The sequence below is a fragment of the Sceloporus occidentalis genome, unplaced genomic scaffold, assembly GCF_023333645.1.
Source record: "Sceloporus occidentalis isolate IW3139 unplaced genomic scaffold, rSceOcc1.0.p SCAF_5, whole genome shotgun sequence".
Taxonomy (NCBI): domain Eukaryota; kingdom Metazoa; phylum Chordata; class Lepidosauria; order Squamata; family Phrynosomatidae; genus Sceloporus; species Sceloporus occidentalis.
In genome coordinates this window covers 24829015-24850939 of record NW_028316985.1, presented here as the reverse complement: position 1 = coordinate 24850939, position 21925 = coordinate 24829015, and the positions used below count along the sequence as shown (strand labels likewise).

Sequence of the window (21925 nt, the reverse complement as noted above, 5' to 3'; positions counted from 1 at the left end):
TGTGACTGCGTCCTGAATTTAAAAGAAGAATCTCCCAGCTGTAATCTAAAATAATTAATTTTCCTAATATTTCACTATTCTGTCACACATTAAAGAAAAGGGCCTTCTTGTTAGCTGCATCTCAGGCATTCGTCTCCATGGGAGCTCTGTCTCACATCCTCAAGAACAATCTTCCATAAATTGTTGAAGGCCTTCCTTTTCAGGAAGATGTTTGAATAAGCAATTGATCTATATTTTTCACTGTTTTGATTTTGTTATTTCACTGTTTTTGTTGCTTTCATGTTTTTAATGTTAAGTGTTTATGCTGTCAACTAAAAGGATGTTTTTAACTATTAAAAGTTTTAATTTTTTTTTTAAAAAAATCCTTATTCCTAATGTTATTGGCTGCCATTATCCTGTAGGAGAAAAGCAGTGCTATAAATGATTTCAAACAAATATTTTGGAGAAGAGTTCATTGTTGGAGGACGGGGGGATGAAAAATACTAGCATTTAACTTGCCTGGTAAATTGGCACACAGGGGTCCAGTCTTTTGCATCAGGGAAACAAAACTGAGGAATGGCTTTAAGCTGGTCTTCTGCCTCCCTCATGAATTTGAAAGAACGTTCAAGCTAGCAAAGAAAAGAAAAATGTGAGTGTTTCTGATTAGTTAAGTGGGAGTGAAATAGTTCCAAGTCTTCCGGCCCCATCCCCAATAAAAAGAGAGGTGATGACAGAGACTGAGCTTCTGCCTGGAAGATATTAAAGTAGCTGCTTGCCTACTCACCTGACCTTCACATATTTTTTCCTTGAACTAATATTCTTTTCCCCTCTAGCCAACACCAAATCTTATGAATTCTTCTGTCTAGCTGACTTCACTATGTATCAAGCTCTTTGCAAGTAAATTTTATACTATTGAACCAACAGGGTTTTATCATTTTTAGTGGTACTTTCAGTTGCAGGGTTTGATCATCTAAAAGCACTGAAGCATACCAAATAAAGTATCTATTCAACTCAGGGGTGGAGAAAATACAGCCTGCAAGCCACATGCACCTCTGAACTCCACTTTTGCAGCCCCAAACTTCTCACCAGTCCTTTCAGTCCTTCTTATTTTTTAAAAAAGTGTAGTTTTGGGGCAATTTGTATGTCGTCACTTCAATTTGTTATTTTAGAGAAGAAATGGAGGGAAACTGAGGTATGTTAATATGCTGGGGGGGAGTGAGGCCAATGAGGGGTCTAGGGTGTGGGATACTGGCCCCTCAACTCCTGCATGGTTGCCCATCTCAATTCAACCCAATGTTGTTTGCTCCAAGCAGGATCTCAGGAAGTGATCTTTCCCACCACATGTGACCTGAACATTTGTCCTCTAGGCATCCCCCAAACCTGCCACCAACATTAGGTGGGCAATCACACATCTGAAGTCTTCTGCCAAACTGGGAAAAGCTAATTAAAGCAAGTATCAATGTGGTGCAGTCTGTGTGGTCGAAGCTGGACCCCAAGATGGCAGTGGGAAAGTATCCCCTGCATCTGCCACATCCATTGTAAATGGAGATGTCAGTGACTGGATCTGGGACTATCTGCTGCAAAATATGTGTTCTACCACAGAACTATAAACCTTTGTCAAAAAGTTTTACCCAGATTTCTGAAGCAAGCCCATTTTCCAACTTTCCTCTGAAAAACAGGTTGCAGTTTTTCTGCCCATCCAGAAATTTAAGAATGCAGCAGCTTGTTGAGACACTCTCCAGCATGTCCTACCTTTAAAGGAAACTGCTGAGTGACTTCAGGGACATATGGAGCACAAGCCTGTTTCTTGTGCAATGACACCACCACAAAGTATTCAAACAGCTGCCTCTCTTGGTACTCAATCAGATCCCGCTCCAAGGTTTGATATCTGGGGGCTTGCTTCAGGCGAGACTTCACATGAACCAAGCGTTGGCTGTGAGCTATACAAAGACAGAAAAAGAGAGTCAATTTTATACTGTTGTTTTGCATACCATTCCAAAGTGGTTTTCAGCTTGTTCTCCCTCTTTCAAATGCATTTACCATGATCTAGCTGTTTTGACATTACCAGAGCAGACATGCTTCTACGTTATGCCACAATACTTGTAAAAGTTTCTTTTTTTTTTACAAGAGCTTTCAGAATTTAACCAGCTAACATGTCCACTAACTATGCTAACTGGTGCGTTCTGGAAACTCAGGTCCTAGCTCTGGTGACGAAAACATTGTATGGTTGGAAGAATTATCTAGTACAAGAGGAAGGAAAGCAGTGTGGGATGTGGTAGAAGGAGACATAAGCAAGTTTTTTTTATGGTAAAGTTTTGAATAGATTCAAAAAAATTAATAGACAAGCAATTAGGATTTTTTCCAGTGTTGACAATAGTTAATGATAGAAGAAAAATACAATTTGTACATTTTATAGTTTGTAAATTATTATCATCCACACACTTCAAAAAGGAAATTCAGAAACCAAAATATTAAGGCAGAAATCTATTTCTTGCAAATAAAACTGCAATTAAAGCAGACTTACCAAAGAACAAGACCTATTTACTATAATAGGACTCATTTGTTTACTTTTTGTTCTATTTGTTAGTTGTATTCATGTCTCCTCTCATTCTCCATTAAATTTATACTCCCTCTTTCCTGGCCTTGAGATGGCATACAGGGCTCCCCTTCTCCCCACATAATCCTGATAACAATAAACTTAATCAGGCTGAGAATGTATAATTGGCCCATGGTCACCCAAAGAATCATAGAGTTGGGAAAGATCACAAGGGCCATCATGTCCAATCCCCTGCCATGCAGAAACATAATCAAAGCACCCCCAATAGATAGCCATCCAGCCGGTTTAAAAACCTCCAAAGAAGGAGACTCCACCACACTCCAAGGGAGTGCCTTCAACTGTTGAACAGTTCTTACTGTTAGGAAATTTCTCCTAATGTTGAGGTGGAATCTCTTTTCCTGTAGCTTGCATCCATTGTTCCAGGTCCTATTTCTGGAGCAGCAGAAAACAAGCTTGCTCCATCCTCAATATGACATCCCTTCAAATATTTAAACATAGCTATCATATCACCTCTTAACCTTCTCATCTCCAGGCTAAACATATCCAGCTCCCTAAGTCATACCTACTAGGGCATGGTTTACAGACCCTTCGCCATTTTGGTCACCCTCCTCTGGACACGCTCAAGCTTCTCAACATCCTTTGGATGCATATGTGGTGGTGATGCCCCAAGGTAAAAGAATTCTGGAAGAACATTCATGCTAGAATTTGTGAGATTCTAAAAGTCAGTTATAAGATGTCTCCGGAAGTCTATCTTCTTAACATGACAGATAAAATAAATAATGATTTAGCAAAGAAAAAATGGGAACAGATATTTTATATGTGCTCGATTGCAAGAATTAATTTAGCCAAGAAACAGAATGTTTCTGAAACACCAAAAATGGAAGAATGGCAGATGGATCTTTTAGAAGTTATTAAAATGGACAAATTAACACTATTAATGAACAAAAAAATCTTTGAAACAAGTAGAACAAGAATGGGGAGCATTAATAAACTACTGTAAGAACAATTAGATTGGCTTCTTATGGTATATAATATTTAAAAAATCAGGAGGTCTCAAATAAAAATAAGAAAGTGAAGTATATTGAAGAAATAAAGGAAACTTCCTTTAAAAAGAAGCTTAAAAGCTTAAAAGAATCAAGGTCAATCGGAAAAGAGAAACATAGGAAGTTCTCTAAAGGAGAAGAAAGAAAATGGAAAATTCTCAAATATTCCCAATTAAAAACAGTGATTATTTGATGTTATAATTAACTTTTGTGGAAAGCCTACAAATGTTTAAGTGTAAATCTTTATGTAAAGGTAAATAAAATAAGCATCCTTTTTTGAATTGTGGTGCTCAGAACTGGACATTCATGGCTCTGCAGCAATTTTAAACTGGATCTTTTGAATCGCAGTCTAAATTACTACATCTCATAGGCATTTTGATTAAATATACACAGGATTGCACCACACATTTGACTATACAGACTGTAAGCCTGAGGTCAGGGAACTGTCTAAGTAACAATTTGTTAGCTGCTTTCAGAGCCTTTTTGGCTGAAGAGCGGGGCATAAATACTCCAAATAAATAAATAAATAAACTGATTGAAAACACATTCTCTGCTACCTTTCGGTGCATCGGTTCATGTCAGAAAAAAAAGGAGAAGGAAGAATTATTTGTGTTACAATATCTGGATGTCTATATAAGTACAAAAGAAGGTATCTTTGGTGGGGGAGGGGAGTGGGGAAAATAAGTAAAATGAGTCGGGTGAAAATTCATCTCCAAACCTGCAACATTTAGGTCAAGAATCAAATGCTTTCCATTTGGATTTGTTCACATCCTCCTTTTCTTACCTTTCAGCTTTTCTTCAGTGTCACTGTCTGATTCACTGTTCTCATCTGTTACTAGCAAGAAAGAGGGAGATAAAAAACAAAAAAATATTAGTTTTGAAAGAATAATTATTGCCTCTTGAACAGCAGACAAGGCTTTTGGAACCCAGTTCAACAATTGGGGGGGGGGGGGAGAGGGGCACAAGTCCAGGCCTCATAACTCACCCTATGACCCACTGATATTATTATGTACATGTCCCCTTCTCCTTCTTCTCTATGCCACTAGGAAAGGGGTATGGACACTGCCACATATAGAGGAGGGAGGAACTATTTGGGGCAGCAACCCCTTGTCCTTTATAACTGATATAAATGTTATTAAGGGGTTTCTTCTTGCTATTTGATATTAGATAATACTCAGCAGGACTGAAATATTAAATGTGATTTGCAGCACACTTTTTAATGAAAATACACCCACAATTCAAATGCCCAAAGTTATTCTGTACCCACAGGTTTCCAGCAACGCTTCCTTTTTACCTCTTCCTGAGCTGCTCTCTGTGGACTGAGATAACCTCTTGACTCGTTTCTTCCCTCTCCGTGCCTCATAAACAGCATTGATTTTTAACACCAGCTGCTTAACACAAAACACAGAGAAAGTTAGAATCTTCTCCTTCCTATTAAACAAACAAATAAACTCCTAAATGGATTATTTAGCCCAATATACTGATTTCTCTGGTTTCCTTCCCTTCTCTGTACATCACTTATTTTCCTAAGGCCTTTATCTTTCACTATTGATATCTTTTCTCTAGTTGAGACTCTTTCACAATATTGTCTTTGAGAAAAGTACCATACAGTCTAACATTTATCTATGCACCTAAAACCAAAAACCAAAAACTTTACAATGCGTGGCACGATTTACCATATTCTCTAACCCCATAGAGAATTCAATGTTCGAGTTTTTTCACACTTATGATGACTCTAAGGCAAACGTATCATGGAGTTTTCTTGGCCAGATTTATTCAGAGGGTGTTTGTCAGTGCCTTCTCTGATGCTGAGACTTGCCCAAAGTCATCTAACAGGTTTCTGTGGCAGCCTAAGTTGGTGACTCTGTGATCAATCATGCAACTTTGTATAGCATAACAAACAGATATAAAGAAGTTAGAGATTTTAGTATGTCTTTATCTTTGTGTGTCATTACAATGCCCTGAAATTTGCTCTGAAGATTAGCATAGAAATATTTTAGTCAAACAGCCCTAAGCTTCATTCAATTATTCCTGTATAATTTTCAGTATTATCTATGGCTGCATCTGCAATGCAAAAATAATTCAGTTTGATACCACTTTTAACTACCACAGCTCAATACTATGGAATTTTGGGAATTGTAATTTATTGTAGTCCCAGAGCAGAGAAGTCTACATGTCTCACAAAACTACAATTCCCAGAATTCCATAGTACTGAGTCATGGCAGTTAAAGTGGTGTCAAACTGGATTATTTCTGCAGTGCAGATGCAAACTATAGGAGGTTAATTAGCAAAAATTAAAATTCAGGGAACTGTTTGAGTATCTCATAGACAGAACTTTTAGGAGATTCTAAAAGTAGACATGGCCTTTTCGATGTCCTTGTCCTCATTCTCCATTAAACCCTCCTATTTCTCTTCCCCAAAATTCAGTTACCTTAGGAATTTTTTTTCTCCTCTTGCCATTTTGAGGATCGCTCAAAGAAAAGAAAGTATCATCAGGGCTGCTGGGAGTGGAAGGGGGACTAATTTTGGAAGGAGAACATGTCCCATCCCGATTTGATTTCCGTATATCTAGTAACTTGAAACTCCGCCGCTCTGAGTTTTGCCGAAAAAAGATGGGCTTGGACAGCAGCTGGGGAGACATAACAGAAAAAGAGTAATATCAAAACTTAGTCATGTGCTATCCTAATGAAAAGTAGTTTCTCTGGGTTACAGTTACTGCACATGACGGAAGCAAGGAACACAGAAATCTAAATTATCTAGAAAATTAGATAGAAGAAACTTAAGTTACAAGAATTCTTAGCAATTACCTCAGCCTTAATAAACTGAAGAATCTGTTTAAATTTTCACAGGACAGTCTAAGTAGGAGAGATTTTTTATTTTCCACATTCTGACAAAACGCGTAACATTTTCCAGGTTTTCTTTTGTCCCCCTCACCGAAAGAACTTATGCTTTGCACACCCACATTTGGGAATTTTATAGAAAACAAAACAAGCTAACAAAACTTAATCAACCAAGCAGCCACAGACATTTCTACTAGAGAATGAACCACAGACATTTGTACTACAGAATGAAGGAGCTACTGTACCACATCAGACTAAAAAGCTGTATGGTCCAGTAGTCTGTCAGCTGGCGGTTATTACTAGTGGCTTAAGAGACATGTTTAGACATCCCTGCAGTTACATATTTATGGACCTCTCCATTTCCTAACCCTGTTATTTTATGATTGGTTCTATCCAGTAGAACCACAGAATGGTCTGGCTATGGTTCACAGGTCTATTGGGGTATAGTGGTTCAAATTCTGGGTTTGGCTCTGCCAGCAAGTCTTACCCTGTAGCCTTGGGAAGACTGAAACAGGATGAGTGTATAAAGCATTCTCTATAGTGCAATTTTCATTTTTAAATCCCAAAATTCTGAAGAAAAAGTCATCCTCATCACACATTTTCTACCTTTGGAGAATAACAAGGATTGTTACCACTCCAACTAGTGGCATTTCCAGGTCAAAAGAAGTCTGATCTAACTGGACTAATCCAGTGCATGAAAACACCCATCTAATAAGTTGTCAGATAGGATACAAATCCTCTGGGAAAAGATACGCCTCACTTCTGTACTCAGTATAGCACCTAACACAATTTGTTGTCTAATAAATATGGCAGAGCAAAGTTTCCATTGGTTAATATCTCTTTCTTGACACCCATGTATCAAGGGTGCAAAGTGGAGCTGCAGTTACTGGTCATTCATGCAATTACTTTACAATGAACACCATTCTGTGAGCTGATTTTAACATTTTTAACAAATTTGAGATTGTTTGTCTTAGAGATGATGTAAGCAGCTTTCTGGAAAGGGAGTATATAAAGTTAAGTAAATAAAAATTCAAAAGATGGCATTACCATGGTGAGTAAAGCAAAAGAGTAGATCCAGCTGCAGATGACCTGCTGCCTGAGGTGAAGAGCAAGGTGAATCTCCCTCCTCATTCTACATTCAGAGGTTGAATGGACAGATACGTGAATCTGACTTCAGCACTGGCAATGGAAAGATACTGTTCACTATATCTAAGGCAGCAGAGTGCCAGCGAAGTGAAATCGTCTAAGTGTTGGACTACAACTCTGGAAACTAGGGTTTGAATCCCTGCTTGGCTGTGAAACCCACTGGGTGAACTTGGGAAAGTCAAAAAGGAAGGCAAGGTAAAACTCCTCTGAACAAATCTTACCAATTAAACCCGTGACCGGTTCAGTTTAGGGTTGCCATATGTTGGAAATGACTTGAAGGTACACAAAAACAACAACAAAGGAGAAAAACTATTTTAGCAGCTTCTGGATAGGTTGTGTGGCATAGATAATTGTCCTTAAATGGAGAGGACTAGCTGTGGACCTCAGAAGGAAGAGAAAGAGGGCTGCTCCTATTCACCCCCAGCATCTGCTACCTGAGGCAATCACTTTACTTTGCGTAATGAGAGGACAGTCATGAATAATACTTGGATATAGACATTAGCTGAAAATGAAACAAAATGGAGAATGTATATGGAGAGATATTGTAGCCAATGGCCTATATATGTCTCTCCCTGGCTTCCACTCCACTATATACATCTGGGGAAGTAGACGTAAGTCTATGAAAGCTCATGCTGCCAACTTCTTTTTTTTGGTTAGTCTCAAAGGTGCTACAAGATCTCTCTACATACTGATTCTACAGACTAACATGGCTATATCTTTGAATTCTACCAGACTGGAAAATTAAAAGCACAAACTCCGTACACGTTACAAAATTACAGAACAAAATTTAGAGATCCTTCAAATGGATCCCAGAGCAAATCTATTCAAAAGGAACTAACTAACCAACAGGTATGAAGGTCCACTTCCCTGTAACCTTGCATTTCTAGCCACACACATAAAAAGTAGCTTGCTAAATATAGTCTTGCAGCATTCTCCCAAGTTTTGGCTGTGAGCTGCCAGTAGCTGCCAGTGAAAATCCAGAGCAAGAAAGCATCATTCCTAACCCAGCAGGATTCGGCAGACTTAAGAGTTTATCCTTTAAAAATCACTGACTATGGTGGGCAGGAAATTAACTCCATCATAGAGTTAATCCAAGATGGGAGACCACATCAGAGAGTGAATCAGTCATTTTGTTCCCTGCAGGGCATTAGCTTTCCCACCACATTAAACTTCGTAACATTGCCAAAACACATAACTTTGGGGCACTGAATGCTGAAGTCGCACTGGTTAGACCAGGATACCTTTGTGGGTGTGCCAGGGACAGAGGACGAAGGAGATGCTGGAAAGTTCAGAACACATTTTTTCCCCAAGCAACGACTATTTGTCTCAATATCCTCATATGGATTCTCTTTTGCTGGTGGATCTGGAATAGAAAGCATCATAAATTAACATACAGATGTGTTAATCTTTCAACATCCTACAATCTTAGGAACTGCTTTTGCTGAATCAGATCCTTTTCAAACCAAACAGCCTAGTATGCTCCACATGTGTTTAGACTACATCTGGGAATGATGGGAGTTCTGAAGTTCAACATTATTGGATGGCTGATCACATTTTTAACCTGAATGTCACCAGCTAGTGTTGTCATCCTGTATGGTTTCATAAAGAGAGAAGAAGAGGAAAATTGAACAGAAGGAAAAGGAGAAAAATGAAATACAGTGGTCCCTCCGTATTCATGGAGGATACGTTCTGTTCCGCCCCCACACCGCCTCCCCATGAATCCAAAATTTTGCAAATGTTCAAGTCCCATTGTCCCCAGTAGTGCCATTGGACAATGGGACTTGACTATTTGTGAAATTCCCTCCCTCTCTCTCTCCCTTCTTTCTTTCCTTCCTTTCCACCCCCCTCCCTCCCTTACTGGTACTGTATCTTCCCCCCGGCATGGGGGGCTTTAATCGGAGTCTGGGCCTCCAGGGCTTGTAATTGACCCTGGCAGCCATCAGGACTCTCTTTCCCAGCAGCGCTCAGGGCCAAGTGTGTGCACACCTTGCCCCCGCTGTCGCAGCCAATGGACACACAAAATGTCAATTGGCTGTGGCAGAGGGGGCGAGACATGCGCATGCAGGCCCTGAGTGCTGCTGGGAATGAGAGTCTGGATGGCTACTGGGGCCAATTACAAGCCCCTGCAGGCCAGGCTCTGATTAAAGTCCCCAGCACCAGGGGGAAGATGCCGGTAAGGGAGGGAGGGCCTTGGCCTCGCGAATGACAGAAACCGTGAGTGCCGAGGCCACGAATCCGGAGGGATCACTGTATTCAAAACAGAGTTAAAATATGATATTGAAGTAAGCAGGGGGACTGTTGAAGGTATGTGTCATGTCTGGAAGTGCTGGGGACCCATGCTTTAATATACTATGGACACAAATCCACAAATAGTCAAGTGAACTGATTTTCTCACCTAAGCGATGTTGTATCATGACCTATAACTTTAATATAAACAACTAACTCAGCATCCACTATCTTCTAAGCAAGGATAGGCTGCCTAAGATCTGGGGAATCATTTCCAGATCAGTCTGTAATTAGGGAGTAACATAAACATACAAGTTAATGTTTCTTTTGAATGTACATATACATGCAGTCTTAAAATTGCTAGCATGCCTTCTCCTTAACTCCTACTAGCATCTGTTGGACTCATTTTTTCTACTGCTGGCTCCAGCCCTTCGCAAGTGTTCTAATCCTGTAATGAAGGGGCACAGTAGATTCAGGACAAGCGATGGTGGTATATCTCCTCCTCCTGCTCCCATCCCCATGAAGGCACTGAATTGATTAGAAGTCTTCTAGAAGCAGGAATCATCTTGAAAACAAGATTTGCACTCTCTGTGTATCTTGTTTTAAAGACAAATTCCAGCTTTTTGCAGACAGCATGAGGAAACTCAAAACTGGGGGCAGGGGCATGTGACCTATCCTATTGTACATCATCATCATCATCATTGTATATTCCTACCACCAAGGTGATTTTGAGCATGAAGAAGATCCTCCACACATTTACCAAAAGAATGCATGCACACTCATATGCTCAACTCCTTCTAATAAAGGGATGAGCTATTTGTGATCCTAATGATGTTAGACTCCCAGGCCCTCAGTGATCATCTTCAATGGCCAAGGATGATGGAGGTTGGAGTCCAGCAACACCAAGAAGGCCACAGGTTGTCCATCCCATTCTAGCTTAATGTTGCATTAATTCATGGCTGCCTCAGAATGGGTTTAACATAAAATTATAAAACCACAGGATCAAACAGAGATGTATGCCCACACTAATTTGTCACTGCTCACAGTTAGTGTATATCTGTCTTTAGCTCTCAAACACCTACCTAGAATATCTTCATAGACATTTTCCTCTGATAAAGTGCGTGTTAAAGCCAATTTTGTCTGAGCATACCAGTCCACCCGACCATTCTCAGAAGAGGATTGCAACAAGTCCTCAAACTCATATGACTTCCTGTGGTATTTGAGGAAAAGAGGGAGGGAGAAAAACAGTTGGATGAAAGACAAGATGACATTGTTAGAAACTGACATTAACCAAACAGGTAAATACAACTTGACATGTTCATCTTATGTTGAACAATCATTACAAAGTGTGTGTTGTTTTTCCTTAGGTCAATTCCCTCCTACCAAATGTTGTGGATTACAGCTCCCATTAGCACCAGCAGCATTACCATTGCTCTAACATGGGTTATAAATCCAAAACATACAATGTGCCCCAAGATCAAGAGGGGTCTTCCTTTTTAAAAATCCTAATCTATCCTTCCCCATGCCTTTCACTCCTCCAGTTCCATAATGTATAGCCTTCTCAAAGTCCTCTGCTCCCACAAATGTGTGTGTGTGTGTGTGTGTGTGTGTGTGTGCGTGCGCGCGCGCACGCCTTCAAATTACCAGCTGACTTATGGCAACTCTGTGAATTTCATAAGGCTTTCTTAGGCAAGAAATATTCAGAGGTAGTTTTGTCAATTCCTTTCTCTGAAATATAGCCTACAGCACCTGGTATTCATTCGTGGTTTCCCATTCAAGTACTAACCAAGGTTGGCCCTGCTTAGCTTCCTGGATAAGATAAGGTCTTGTGACTTTAGGGTATTTTTGGTCTTCCCTCAATTGGCTCTCAACCTTTCCTCTTGCTCCCCTTTAAGATTACTTCCCAGTATGCTTGTATGATGCCACCTCTCTTGGTTCTTTCACATCTATTTTTTCTATGAAACTTAGAACTCATACCCTCTAAACTTACATGTTACTGAAATAAAACCAGATTCTTCTTCTCACTGCTCTTCTGTCTTTTTCCTCACAACACACAAATTAGTGACAATTTTTCATTGAAAGTCCCTTGGAGAACAGAACTGTCCTTTTAAATTTCTCTAAAGTGTGATGGGCTTTGTGATGGACAAACCAACAACATCCCACCATCCTATCATGAACACACTCGATCTCATCTGGTTTCAGAAATCAAGCAGGGCTGGTCCTGGTTAGTCCTGGATAGAATAGGATAGGAAACCACTAAGAAATATTGGGATTCCCATCCTAGGGCTAAGAAAGTTTAAAGGTTAAATAACCTATATTGCTTAATGCCTCCATTGAAGTACATAGAAATACTATCTGGAAAAGCTCAGAGTAGAGCTCAGGTCTGACAACTCAAAAGCCATGGAGTCAAGTGGCCCAACATACTCAAGCCCAAAGGCTAGATGATCATCTGCTGGGGGTGCTTTGATTGTGTATTCCTGCATGATAGGGAGATGGATTGGACAGCCCTTGAGATCTCTTCCAACTCTATGACTCTATAAGTCTTCAACCCCTCCTAGATCAAATAACAGGTTCTACATTATATGATGGGATGATGGCCCCATGTTACGAATAGTCCCTGCCTTGGCAGATTAAGGGAAGAATGCTTAACATCTTCTTGATCAAAGGCTTCAAAACTTCCTGCTCTTCTCCACCCATCAGGTTCAGGATTCATGTTTTCAAAGTATACAGGGATTTGAAACATGATATGTGTGTGGGAAGGGGAGAGGATCAAGAGGGAGGATTAACACAATCCTTTCCAGTCCCTCACCTTTGCTGTCAAACACATTGTCCCAATGATACTTTGCAATGGGGAGGAGACAGTCAGACTTTTGTTTCATGAGACTACAACACAACATATATCTAGATTTGATATATACACCAAGACATACATAGTTTGAAGTAGAACCAAAAATAGAACCCAGCCCTTTGTATGGGGCCAAAAACCAACCAAACTAAACCAAACCAAACCACTGATTTGAGTTACTATCCAATTGTAAGATGTCATAAGGGGCATACAGACCCCAAGGATCTGAAGTAACCACCACAGACTGACAAGCCAGGAAAGGCCTTATAAAGCCATTAAAAAAAACATACCTGTGATCTGCACTAGTCTTATGCTTTCCATTTCTCAGTCTTCTGCTGACAGCAGAAGGGGGTGGTGAAGAAGGGAGAGGAGGGGGTGGAATAGAGGGGAGAGGGGGCAGGTTCCTCTTATTTCTAGGTGGTGGGACCCATCCTTCCTCACCCTCATGTTTGAAAGTCCTCCGAGGCTTGGGTAGTGGATTGATAAAGGGTTTCTTTTCAGGCAACCCTGGCTCTGTATAGACATTTTCCTCATTGCTGACTTTACACTTCAAATGAGATGCTTTCACCTCTTCCAGAGTCCCAAAAATTGGCTCAGGGGCTTCACAGTCCAAGCCAAGGAGCCGCTTACCAAGGTCTGGCCAATTGGCACTCTCCTGGCCTTCAGAGGGGTTTTGATCATCATCTGTTTTCTCTTGCAGACAATGTGGAGAGTAATAAGTACCTGGCAATTGTGGCTGTAGTTCAGCTGAGCCTCCCTTCAAGGCCTGCTCCAGCTTTTTCACCTGACTCAGGACAGATAAGTTCTCTTTTTGGATATCCTTCTTACCATTCTTCAACTCAGTACTCCTCCCGGTATTGGAATTGAGCTCCTCCTCACTTAACTTCCCATCGGTCTTTCTCTCTGTATGCTGTCCAATGTTTTTTAGACTCTTAAGTCTTCTTTCATTCTCCTTGCTTGCCCTCTTACATTCCAGATGCCTGTTTATAAGCCTTTTGGTGCCCTCTTCCCTTGTTGCTGCAGTCTCCCTGGTCATCTTCTCTACAACACCCAAAAATGAGCAGAGGTCCTCTTTAACTCCTTGATCTTCCTCCTTCCAAGCAGATATGGGAGACAAAACTTCCTTCTTCCCTTCCCACTCTGAGATCTTCTCCTTGATACTCAAAGGCTTATTTTTTAAGCTGACTTTTCCAATAGCCCTTAGGTTCTGAGTGTCTCCCACGTGCTTTGTGATAACCCTGCCACTTTCCCGGATACTGAGATTTACAGATGGGTCACTAATGATCATCTTGGGACTAAGCATGTTCTGCTGAAAGCAGTCCAGTTTTGCTTCCCACATCAAGTTCTCCAGTGCTTTCAATGTGCTCTTTACCACAGCAGATGTCTCTTCTTTAGCCACTAGCTTGACAGCAACTCTGTCCAAGCACTTCCCTTTTGAAGGGCCACACTGGAACGTTGTCCTTGTAGCTCTATTACTTAGACTTTCAGACTGGACCCTATGCAATAGTAATGCAAATGATTAAACAGAATCTTTAAAAGGCAGAAGACCTTTACAGTTGCATTATTTTATGCTTATTCTTTATGTATTACAATAATTGTAGGCCACCCTTTACCCGAAGATCTCAGGACAAGGTATAGGAAATAAAATAACAACAGACTATTTAAAAAGCTTAGAACAATATAAAACGAAAGTTTAAAACTATTATAAACAACATCATATTAGAACTTAAATCCAAAACCATATCAGACTATGGCTGTTGGATCCTAAAATCTTTATCAGAAGCCAAATTTTAATTCAGAGCTAAAAGAACACCATTCAGGCTTTCAAGGGGAAGGTACAGTGAGCAGCACAGAACAGAATGGCCTGTTCCACGTCTCCAATAGTGCATTGTTCTATAGTGGTAAATGAGTCCATAAGTCAGAAACTACTTGAAAGCACACAATAACAACAAAAATGAGAAGTTATATGTTAATCATTGGTCATGGTTTCCCTTAAAAGTCTGTTAAACAATTAAGTGAGATGTTGAAACAAAATCTCCCATAGACCAACAGTGTGACTCTGTATAAAATGAATCCATAAATTTAAGTCAGGGAAATAACTTCCACAGGTGTGTGCATTTGTTTCTTTTGCCCCACTGCTGCCTCTTTTTAAACAAGTTTGGCCTGTTACAGACTGCCAAAATAAAGCTGCTTGGGGTCTCTTTGGAGGTATGCTGTTTAAATGATGCATGCATCCTAAGAATCTGGAAACTGCACCAAAGCTGCACTCCAGTGCTTAGGAATGGAGTGTGGCTTTGGCGCGACCTCCGGACTCTTAGGACCCATGCATCATTTAAATAGCATACCTCCAAAGAGACCCCAAGCAGCTTTATTTTGGCAGTCTGTAACAGGCCCTTGTTTGGCTTTTAACTCTTTCCAAAATTCTGTGGACAGAAGAGACAGAATACATACATACATACACAGAATGCAATAATTCATCTCCATGTCCCTTGACTGTTAAAATACGGTCATTGCCTATATCCATTTCTGTTCTAAGCAAATGTTCTTTTTAGCATCAAAGCCTTAGGACTCATTCAAACTATTAATTTATGCCTCAGCACTGAATATTCCTTCTTGTCACTTCCCTATCCAATGCGCTCTCTCTCTTCTTAAGAACGTCTATAAAAATGCAGCACATTTCAGTTAATTTGTGGATGGTCTGCTTGTAAGATGGGCTGTGGTATTAGATGTGGGTGCATTCAACTCCCTTGTACCCACTCCCATTTTGCCTCTAGATGTGCTGCAAAAAACAGGAGACTCCTCCTGTTTTTTACCCAGTACCTCCTTACAAATTAAAAAAAAAAACTTCTAGAAGATTAGTATTAATGCTATTAGCTGTGACAGTTTCATTGTATTTTCTTCCTTCATTCAAGATCGTATCTCCTCTTCTACACACATATGTGTACAGTACTTTGTGTGAAATGAGAAAGGTGAAAGAGAGAATACGTGTGTGTGTATGTGTGATTTCATAACAATAGCAGTAGCTTATATAGTGCTAAGTCTAGGTTTTTAAAAGTCAACATATCAACTATGTTTGAGAACTAGTTTTCCCTGAGATGTATTGGGTGAGAAAGAAAAATGAAGAAGGGGCATGTGGCAGGCTGCAAAGACACTGGTTGGGAAAGCCTAGAGACCTAGAAGGGATGAGGAGAATACCAAAGCTCTGAAATAAAATGTGGAAAGTGCAGACTATATTTGCTCTTCAACTGTGATGGCTCCCCTGCCCTTCCAACAACTTTGGCCCCATTCAGACTGGATAAAAGACGTGGAAGGGACTGGGCTGATCCGGATGCCCCTCCCCCGAATCGCTCCGTTAGCAAGTGCCCACTACAAATTTGAAATCGAATGCATTTTGACCTGCAAATTAGAAATCGAATGCATTCTGTGTCTGCTGGCGAGGTGGCCGCTGCCAATCAAGCTATCGTCATGGTGACGTTTGCAGGCACAGGGGTTTCAGCGGCTGAAGCAGGGAGGGAGATGCCTCTCTCTCTCTCTCTCTTTTTATAAACCTGTGGGCTTTTGGGTCAGATCTGCCCCTGTCCCAGGCAAAGGATGGGATTGCCATGCATTTTTTTTATGCTTTTAAAAGCAACATTAGCTTTCCCTTTGCTTCCCTTGCTGTATCTGCTCAAGAAGACAAATCATGCGCATATTTGCTCAAAAAAAATTGTTAAAAATGTAACATTGATTGTTTGCAACATTTGTAGCTTCCCCCTCTGCAGAAAGCAAGGAGATCCAAGGATATAAAGTGCAAGCCCGGCTCTATCTGCCTCTGGAATACAAACAATGCACATATTTGCTCAAAAAAAATTGTTTGAATTTGAAAAGGGGGGGGGGGTTGCCTGACGTGAGCTCCGTTCGTGACCTGAATTTTTTCCTCCTGCAAGGGAAGGAATGCCCAGCGACAGAGGGCTTTGGGCAGGGGATGCAGGGAAAAGAGGCTCCTAAAGAATGCCTTCCCTTGCTCCCTTCTTCCCAGGGCTCTTTCCTCCTCCCCCTCCCCTCCGATGAGGGGAGGAAATGCCTTGCCCTTTGCCCACCCTCTGACCTAAATCCCTCCCTCAATTTGCCTCGATCGTGATCGAGGCCAAGTTCTCATTCCCAGGACCCGGGGTTTTCCAAAAGAAACGGTATTTGTGCCGATTTCAAAAACACCGCGCTAGGGGCCATTTACCACGGAACGGGTGTGCAAGCCTCGGATTCGCTTGTTTGAGATTCGGGGTGAGTATGAACTTCACGTGATTGAATCGGTTTGAGAACCGATTTTTTTTGGTAGTGTGAATGGGCCCTTTGTTGAGATATGGATGGAGTGCCCCATCCCAGCTGATCCACTTCTTTTCAGAGGAATGGCTATAGGGAGCAGCACTTACTAATTCCCTTTACGGCACACAGGGGCTATACAGACTGCCCCAAAGGGTGGTCTGCAGCCACCCCTTTCCTGGCCAGATCAGGGCCACAGCAACCTCACACCATGGCCAAATCTGGCCTCTGGAGAGGGCAAAAAGGAGCCAGAAAAAGCAGCTCCTTTTTGCATCCTCCAAGGAGCACCATAGCTGCAGCAGTGTGGCATTATGATACCCGGAGGGGCATCATGATGGCACGCACAGTGTAGACCAGTGCGTGCCAAAATGGTGCCCTGGAGCCGGGGCTAGGGTGTTCAGCTTTCACCCTAGGTCTCCCCACAGGTCATCACAAAGTGCTGGTCTGTCAAGCCTCACAGTCCCCAGGTTACTCCCTAGTTCTCTCCAATACATTCTCTCCAATACATTCTCAAATAGAGGCCAAAAGCCAAGTTTTGGGTGAAGCATGCAATGTTAACACACACACACACACACACACACACACACACACAGAGCTGTCCTCCAACCAACGCCCGCAACAAGAAATGAACCAGAACAACAACAGATGTACACATGGGTCTGGCATTCAAAATCTACAAGGACAGCTAAGGAGTAAAAAAGTTACAGAAACTGTCAGGAACTACTGAAAAATACACCAGGAAAAAAACCCTCGGAAATAAATGTGGCCAGAACACTTCTAGCCAGCCTAGATGAGCTCTCATTCTTCCATTCAGATAACCAGGGAAGTTAGGAGAAACTTATCTTCATTTTCAAAGCACAGTTAGAAACTGGCAAGGCTTTGTTCTTCCCAACTCCACCCCCAATGCTGCTCAAAAAGCACAAACAAAGTAAGAAAATAAAATTTAAAACACTCACCTCTCAGTTGTTTTGCAAACACTGGTTTTAGACTTGATGCTCACATCGGTGATGGCGCTTGAGGTCATCGTGTCAGCACCTGATATGGCTGCACTCCACCTGACAGGAAGATCAGCAAAGCACATGTGATATAACTGATGTCACTGTGAGTTCATCTCATTTCTCATACTGACAACCAATTCCTGGGTCCAGAATACATTCTTTCTCTTCTGTTCTACATCAAAAACTACAGAACATATCCACACAGTAGGTCTAAAAGTCCTGAATTCTGCCCACTTCAGACTAAGATGGAGTCCAGTTGGCTGAGATATTCTGGGAAGAATTGTTCAAAAAAGTAACTTTTACAAGCTCTGATCCAGTCTGTTACAGTATTCTGAAGTCTGCAGCTAAATGATTTAAACTGTGTCTTCAAAACATAGCCCTCTTTCCTCTTTTATTCCAGCACTTCATTGATAAAAATGACACTTACACTACCCCTACACACATACCAAAGAATTACTGTACTCTTTTTTTTACACATCACTGAAAGATTTTCTTAGCCTGTTGTGCTCCTTTAGTGAATACTTTATCCTTCTTTCATTTAAAATAGTAGTTCTCAAATTTTAGTAGTTTAGTAGTAGTTCTGCAGATGTTCTGGACTTCAGCTTCAGGAAGCCCCAGCCAGCATGTCCAGCCATAAAGTTGTTGTTGTTTGCTGCTATTATTATTGTTGTTGTTGTTTATATAGCGCTTTAAGATTTGCATGGCGCTTTACAGAGTTATCAAAGTTTTTAGCTTTACAGAGTTATGTACAAAATTTTGAGGCATTTGGTCCAAAATATCTGGAAAACCAAAGATTAAGAACCACTGCTTTTAATGCTAAGAAAGCATTTGCTCTTGGCCTTAAATACATGCAGAGGTGAAGGGAACAAACATTAAAATTGCCTGTCATCAAAAACTGAAAATGACACTCTTTAGCACAGAGAAATGGTCAACTATGGTGTCTTCATGTAAAATGTTCTTTTTAATTTTCATCTCTTAGAAATATATTTAAATCACATTTCATCCTTGCCAGCATCAGGATGATTTACAATAAATATGTCAACATATACAAACAAAACCAGAATACAATGTACAATAAAATACAAACAAACAGAGAAAAACAATCAACAGACTAACTTTTTAAAATGTCAGGAAGATAAAAACCTTTTGACCTGGAGCTGAAAACACATCAATATTAAAAATTCCTCTAAATGGAGAGTGTTCTACAACTGGAGCTGTCTAATTCATTTTGAAATGAAGTAGTGAAGACACAAGGAGAAAAGAAAAACCACCAGATCAGGTACCCAGATATACAGAAAGGTATACCTGCAATATTTAAAGAGGTATACTTTCAGTATTTAAGTCTTAAGTTATGTGAGCCTTTAATGCAAGCATAGAACCCTAAATCAATTCAGTTTCAAACAAACAGCCAGCACAGCTTCTTCAGGACTGGTATAATGTGATTCCTTTTAGTTGTTGCAGCTCAAATTTTGACATTCTGCACTAGCTGAAACTTCTAGATCAACTCCAAGGGCAGCGCAATATATAGTACATTACAGTAGTCCCAACAGACTTGTCCCATGCTTGAGCATGGGTCATTACAGTCAGGCTAATGATAAAAGGCCAGCTGAGTTTCAAGTGACAAAGTTGGATAGAGACCTACCCATAGTGTCTGTATCTTATTGAGATTCATACTTGATTTACTGGCTTCTATCCAATCCTATTTTTATCTTGTCTAGACCTGCATGGCTTCACCTGTCTCTGATCACAGAGCAATTACATATTTCTGACATCTCACTAACCCCCATGTCCTCACCGTATGGTTTCATACCAATGTTAGAAAGCATGGATGGTGTAACATGGAGTCTTGTTCAAAAGCTTTAGACTGGTGCAGAAGCCATCCAATGCTGTATCTTCTGACACTGATCCTGAAGATAGGAGTGGGCCAACCATATCACTGTGCCTCCAATGCAGAATAGGTCTAACAAGATTTCACACTCAGAAGAATCAAAAGATGATGATGAAAAATCAAAGAGCATGAACAATAGGAAAGAACCCTATTTCTCTCCTGAGAAAGATAATCTATTAAGGAAGCCAACATCATTTCATGGAATTAAACTTGGTTAATTCATTTCATTCCAAATACTTGGAACTGAATTGCCACCACCTTCTCCAAGTTCTTCCCCCAAATGGGGATATTAGCAAGAAGGCAATAATTGTTTAAATTTCACTGGTCCAGTAAGACCAGAGGCCTGGATAACCACTCCCTTCAAGATAGTTATGACTATTCTTTCTTGTAAAGAAGCATTCTACTCTCCCTCTGCTAGAAGTTAAATCACAGGGCTTGGAAACATTATTTTTTTGGGTTTCAGTTCTCATGGCCACGCTGCCTGGAAGATGCCGAAAGTTGTAGTTCAAAAGTAACTTTTCCAAGCTGTGGTTAAGAGTCAAGATGATAAGTGTCAAAAGGTTCAGGGAGCTGGCATCATATCTCCAAATATATTGTTCACATCATCAGCCTGTATCAGCCCATCAGATCAGACAAAGTGCTCTGGATATCTTCACAGGCACTGCATCCAAAATAGCACTAAATTCCACCTCCCCAGGACAGCCACATAATAGGAAAGAGTTATACAAAACTAGGATTATCACAAATAAATTGGGTAGCTGGGCATAAAATAAATTATTTTGTTTCTTACACTCATGTCTTTCCACCTGTCTTTGAAGGAACTAAATGTGGCTTACTTCATTCTCTTCTCACCCATTTTATCCTCACAACAACATTTGATAAGATAGGATAACAGACACTGATTAATAAGGTCCTCCAGCGAGCTTCACAGCTGAGAAAGTATTTGATCTAGTCCAGCCCTCTAACCACTATATTATATGAATTCAGGGATTACAACAAGAAGAAATCAACCGAAACTTCATTTACATACATAGCTTTTTAAAATCCTACGTGCTTTAAAAAGCACTGTTGTTCACTACAGTGGTCTTTACAAAGGTTAGGCGCAATTGTTAGGCACCCAAAACACAAACAAGGGAGCCACAGAAATGAATGATTTAATCTAAGGGTGATATAAAACTTCCCTAACATGCTTCCAAAATGTAGTGTTTTGATGGTCCAGTGACATTCATGCAAGAAAAGTGGTACGTACAGGCGAGATTTGGTAACTACATGTCACCCAGTAGGAAAATGACATGAATTCAGAATCTGCACAACAGACTGATCATGCAGAAAGATCCCTGATGAGCCAAACTCATTCCCTGGACAACAGAACACAATCCACACTGTTAAGGCCAACGATAAATTTTGTCTCTGAAAGGGTCAGTTTGGGTCATCCTTCCAAACCAATTTCTGCCTTTTTGTTTGGTTGCAGTGGAGAGTGTTTCTGTTCCACATCGAGGGAAATGGGGTGTATTTCACTTTGAAAAGCAAATCTTTGCCTTTTTAGAAGCTTTTTCTCTCTTTCCCATCCTGTTTTTTCAATATTTTTCAAGAAGGCATTATATAAAACCAGCAGGACAAAAAAAAAAAAAAGAGTAGTTTTTTTTATGGCCAGCAAAATTTCATTGTCTTTTACACAATACAGTACTTTTCAAAAGGGTTTTTTTTTTTGGGGGGGGGTACCTAGAAGTCTCTGGAGTCCATTCACTAAGCAGATCTGTTACAGATAAACATGCCACATAGAGGTTGGCAGGAAAAAACCCAGTACAGTTAATACTGCATCTCCTCCAAATTTTGTGCATACAAAAGGAATCGACTCATTTTCAAGAGTCCAAGTATTGAGAGGGAAGGAAAAGGAATGAAGCTGCATTTATTTCTGGGCTCCTTTCCCTGTGATATCATTCATGCTAGTAATATTTTCAACATAGAAACTCAACACCAGGTCAGCCTAATAGTAATAATACTTAATGCTTGAATAGCATGTTTTGCTATTTTGCTTTATTTGCTATTCTAAGTGCAACTTCACATGCTTCCCTGAAATATCCTATCTATAACAATCTTGAAA

The 21925-nt window shown here is 40.5% G+C and overlaps 1 protein-coding gene across 2 annotated transcripts in view; it reads right to left on the bottom strand.

The window, feature by feature from the left end:
* DENND2A (DENN domain containing 2A) overlaps window positions 1-21925 on the bottom strand; it is an 87499-nt gene that overhangs the window by 27665 nt on the left and 37909 nt on the right. The window contains exons 2-10 of one of the 2 annotated variants that reach the window (XM_089527900.1): window positions 17892-17990; window positions 12927-14132; window positions 10874-11001; window positions 8807-8928; window positions 6011-6208; window positions 4874-4967; window positions 4364-4408; window positions 1732-1919; window positions 499-608 (exon numbers count right to left, since the gene is read on the bottom strand). In XM_089527900.1, coding sequence (XP_089384026.1) covers window positions 499-608; window positions 1732-1919; window positions 4364-4408; window positions 4874-4967; window positions 6011-6208; window positions 8807-8928; window positions 10874-11001; window positions 12927-14132; window positions 17892-17959 — 2159 coding nt within the window. In that variant the 5' untranslated portion in view covers window positions 17960-17990. Of the gene's footprint in view, window positions 1-494; window positions 609-1731; window positions 1920-4363; window positions 4415-4873; window positions 4968-6010; window positions 6209-8806; window positions 8929-10873; window positions 11002-12926; window positions 14133-17891; window positions 17991-21925 lie in introns of those variants that run through there. The other variant, XM_089527899.1, reaches the window with a different exon arrangement.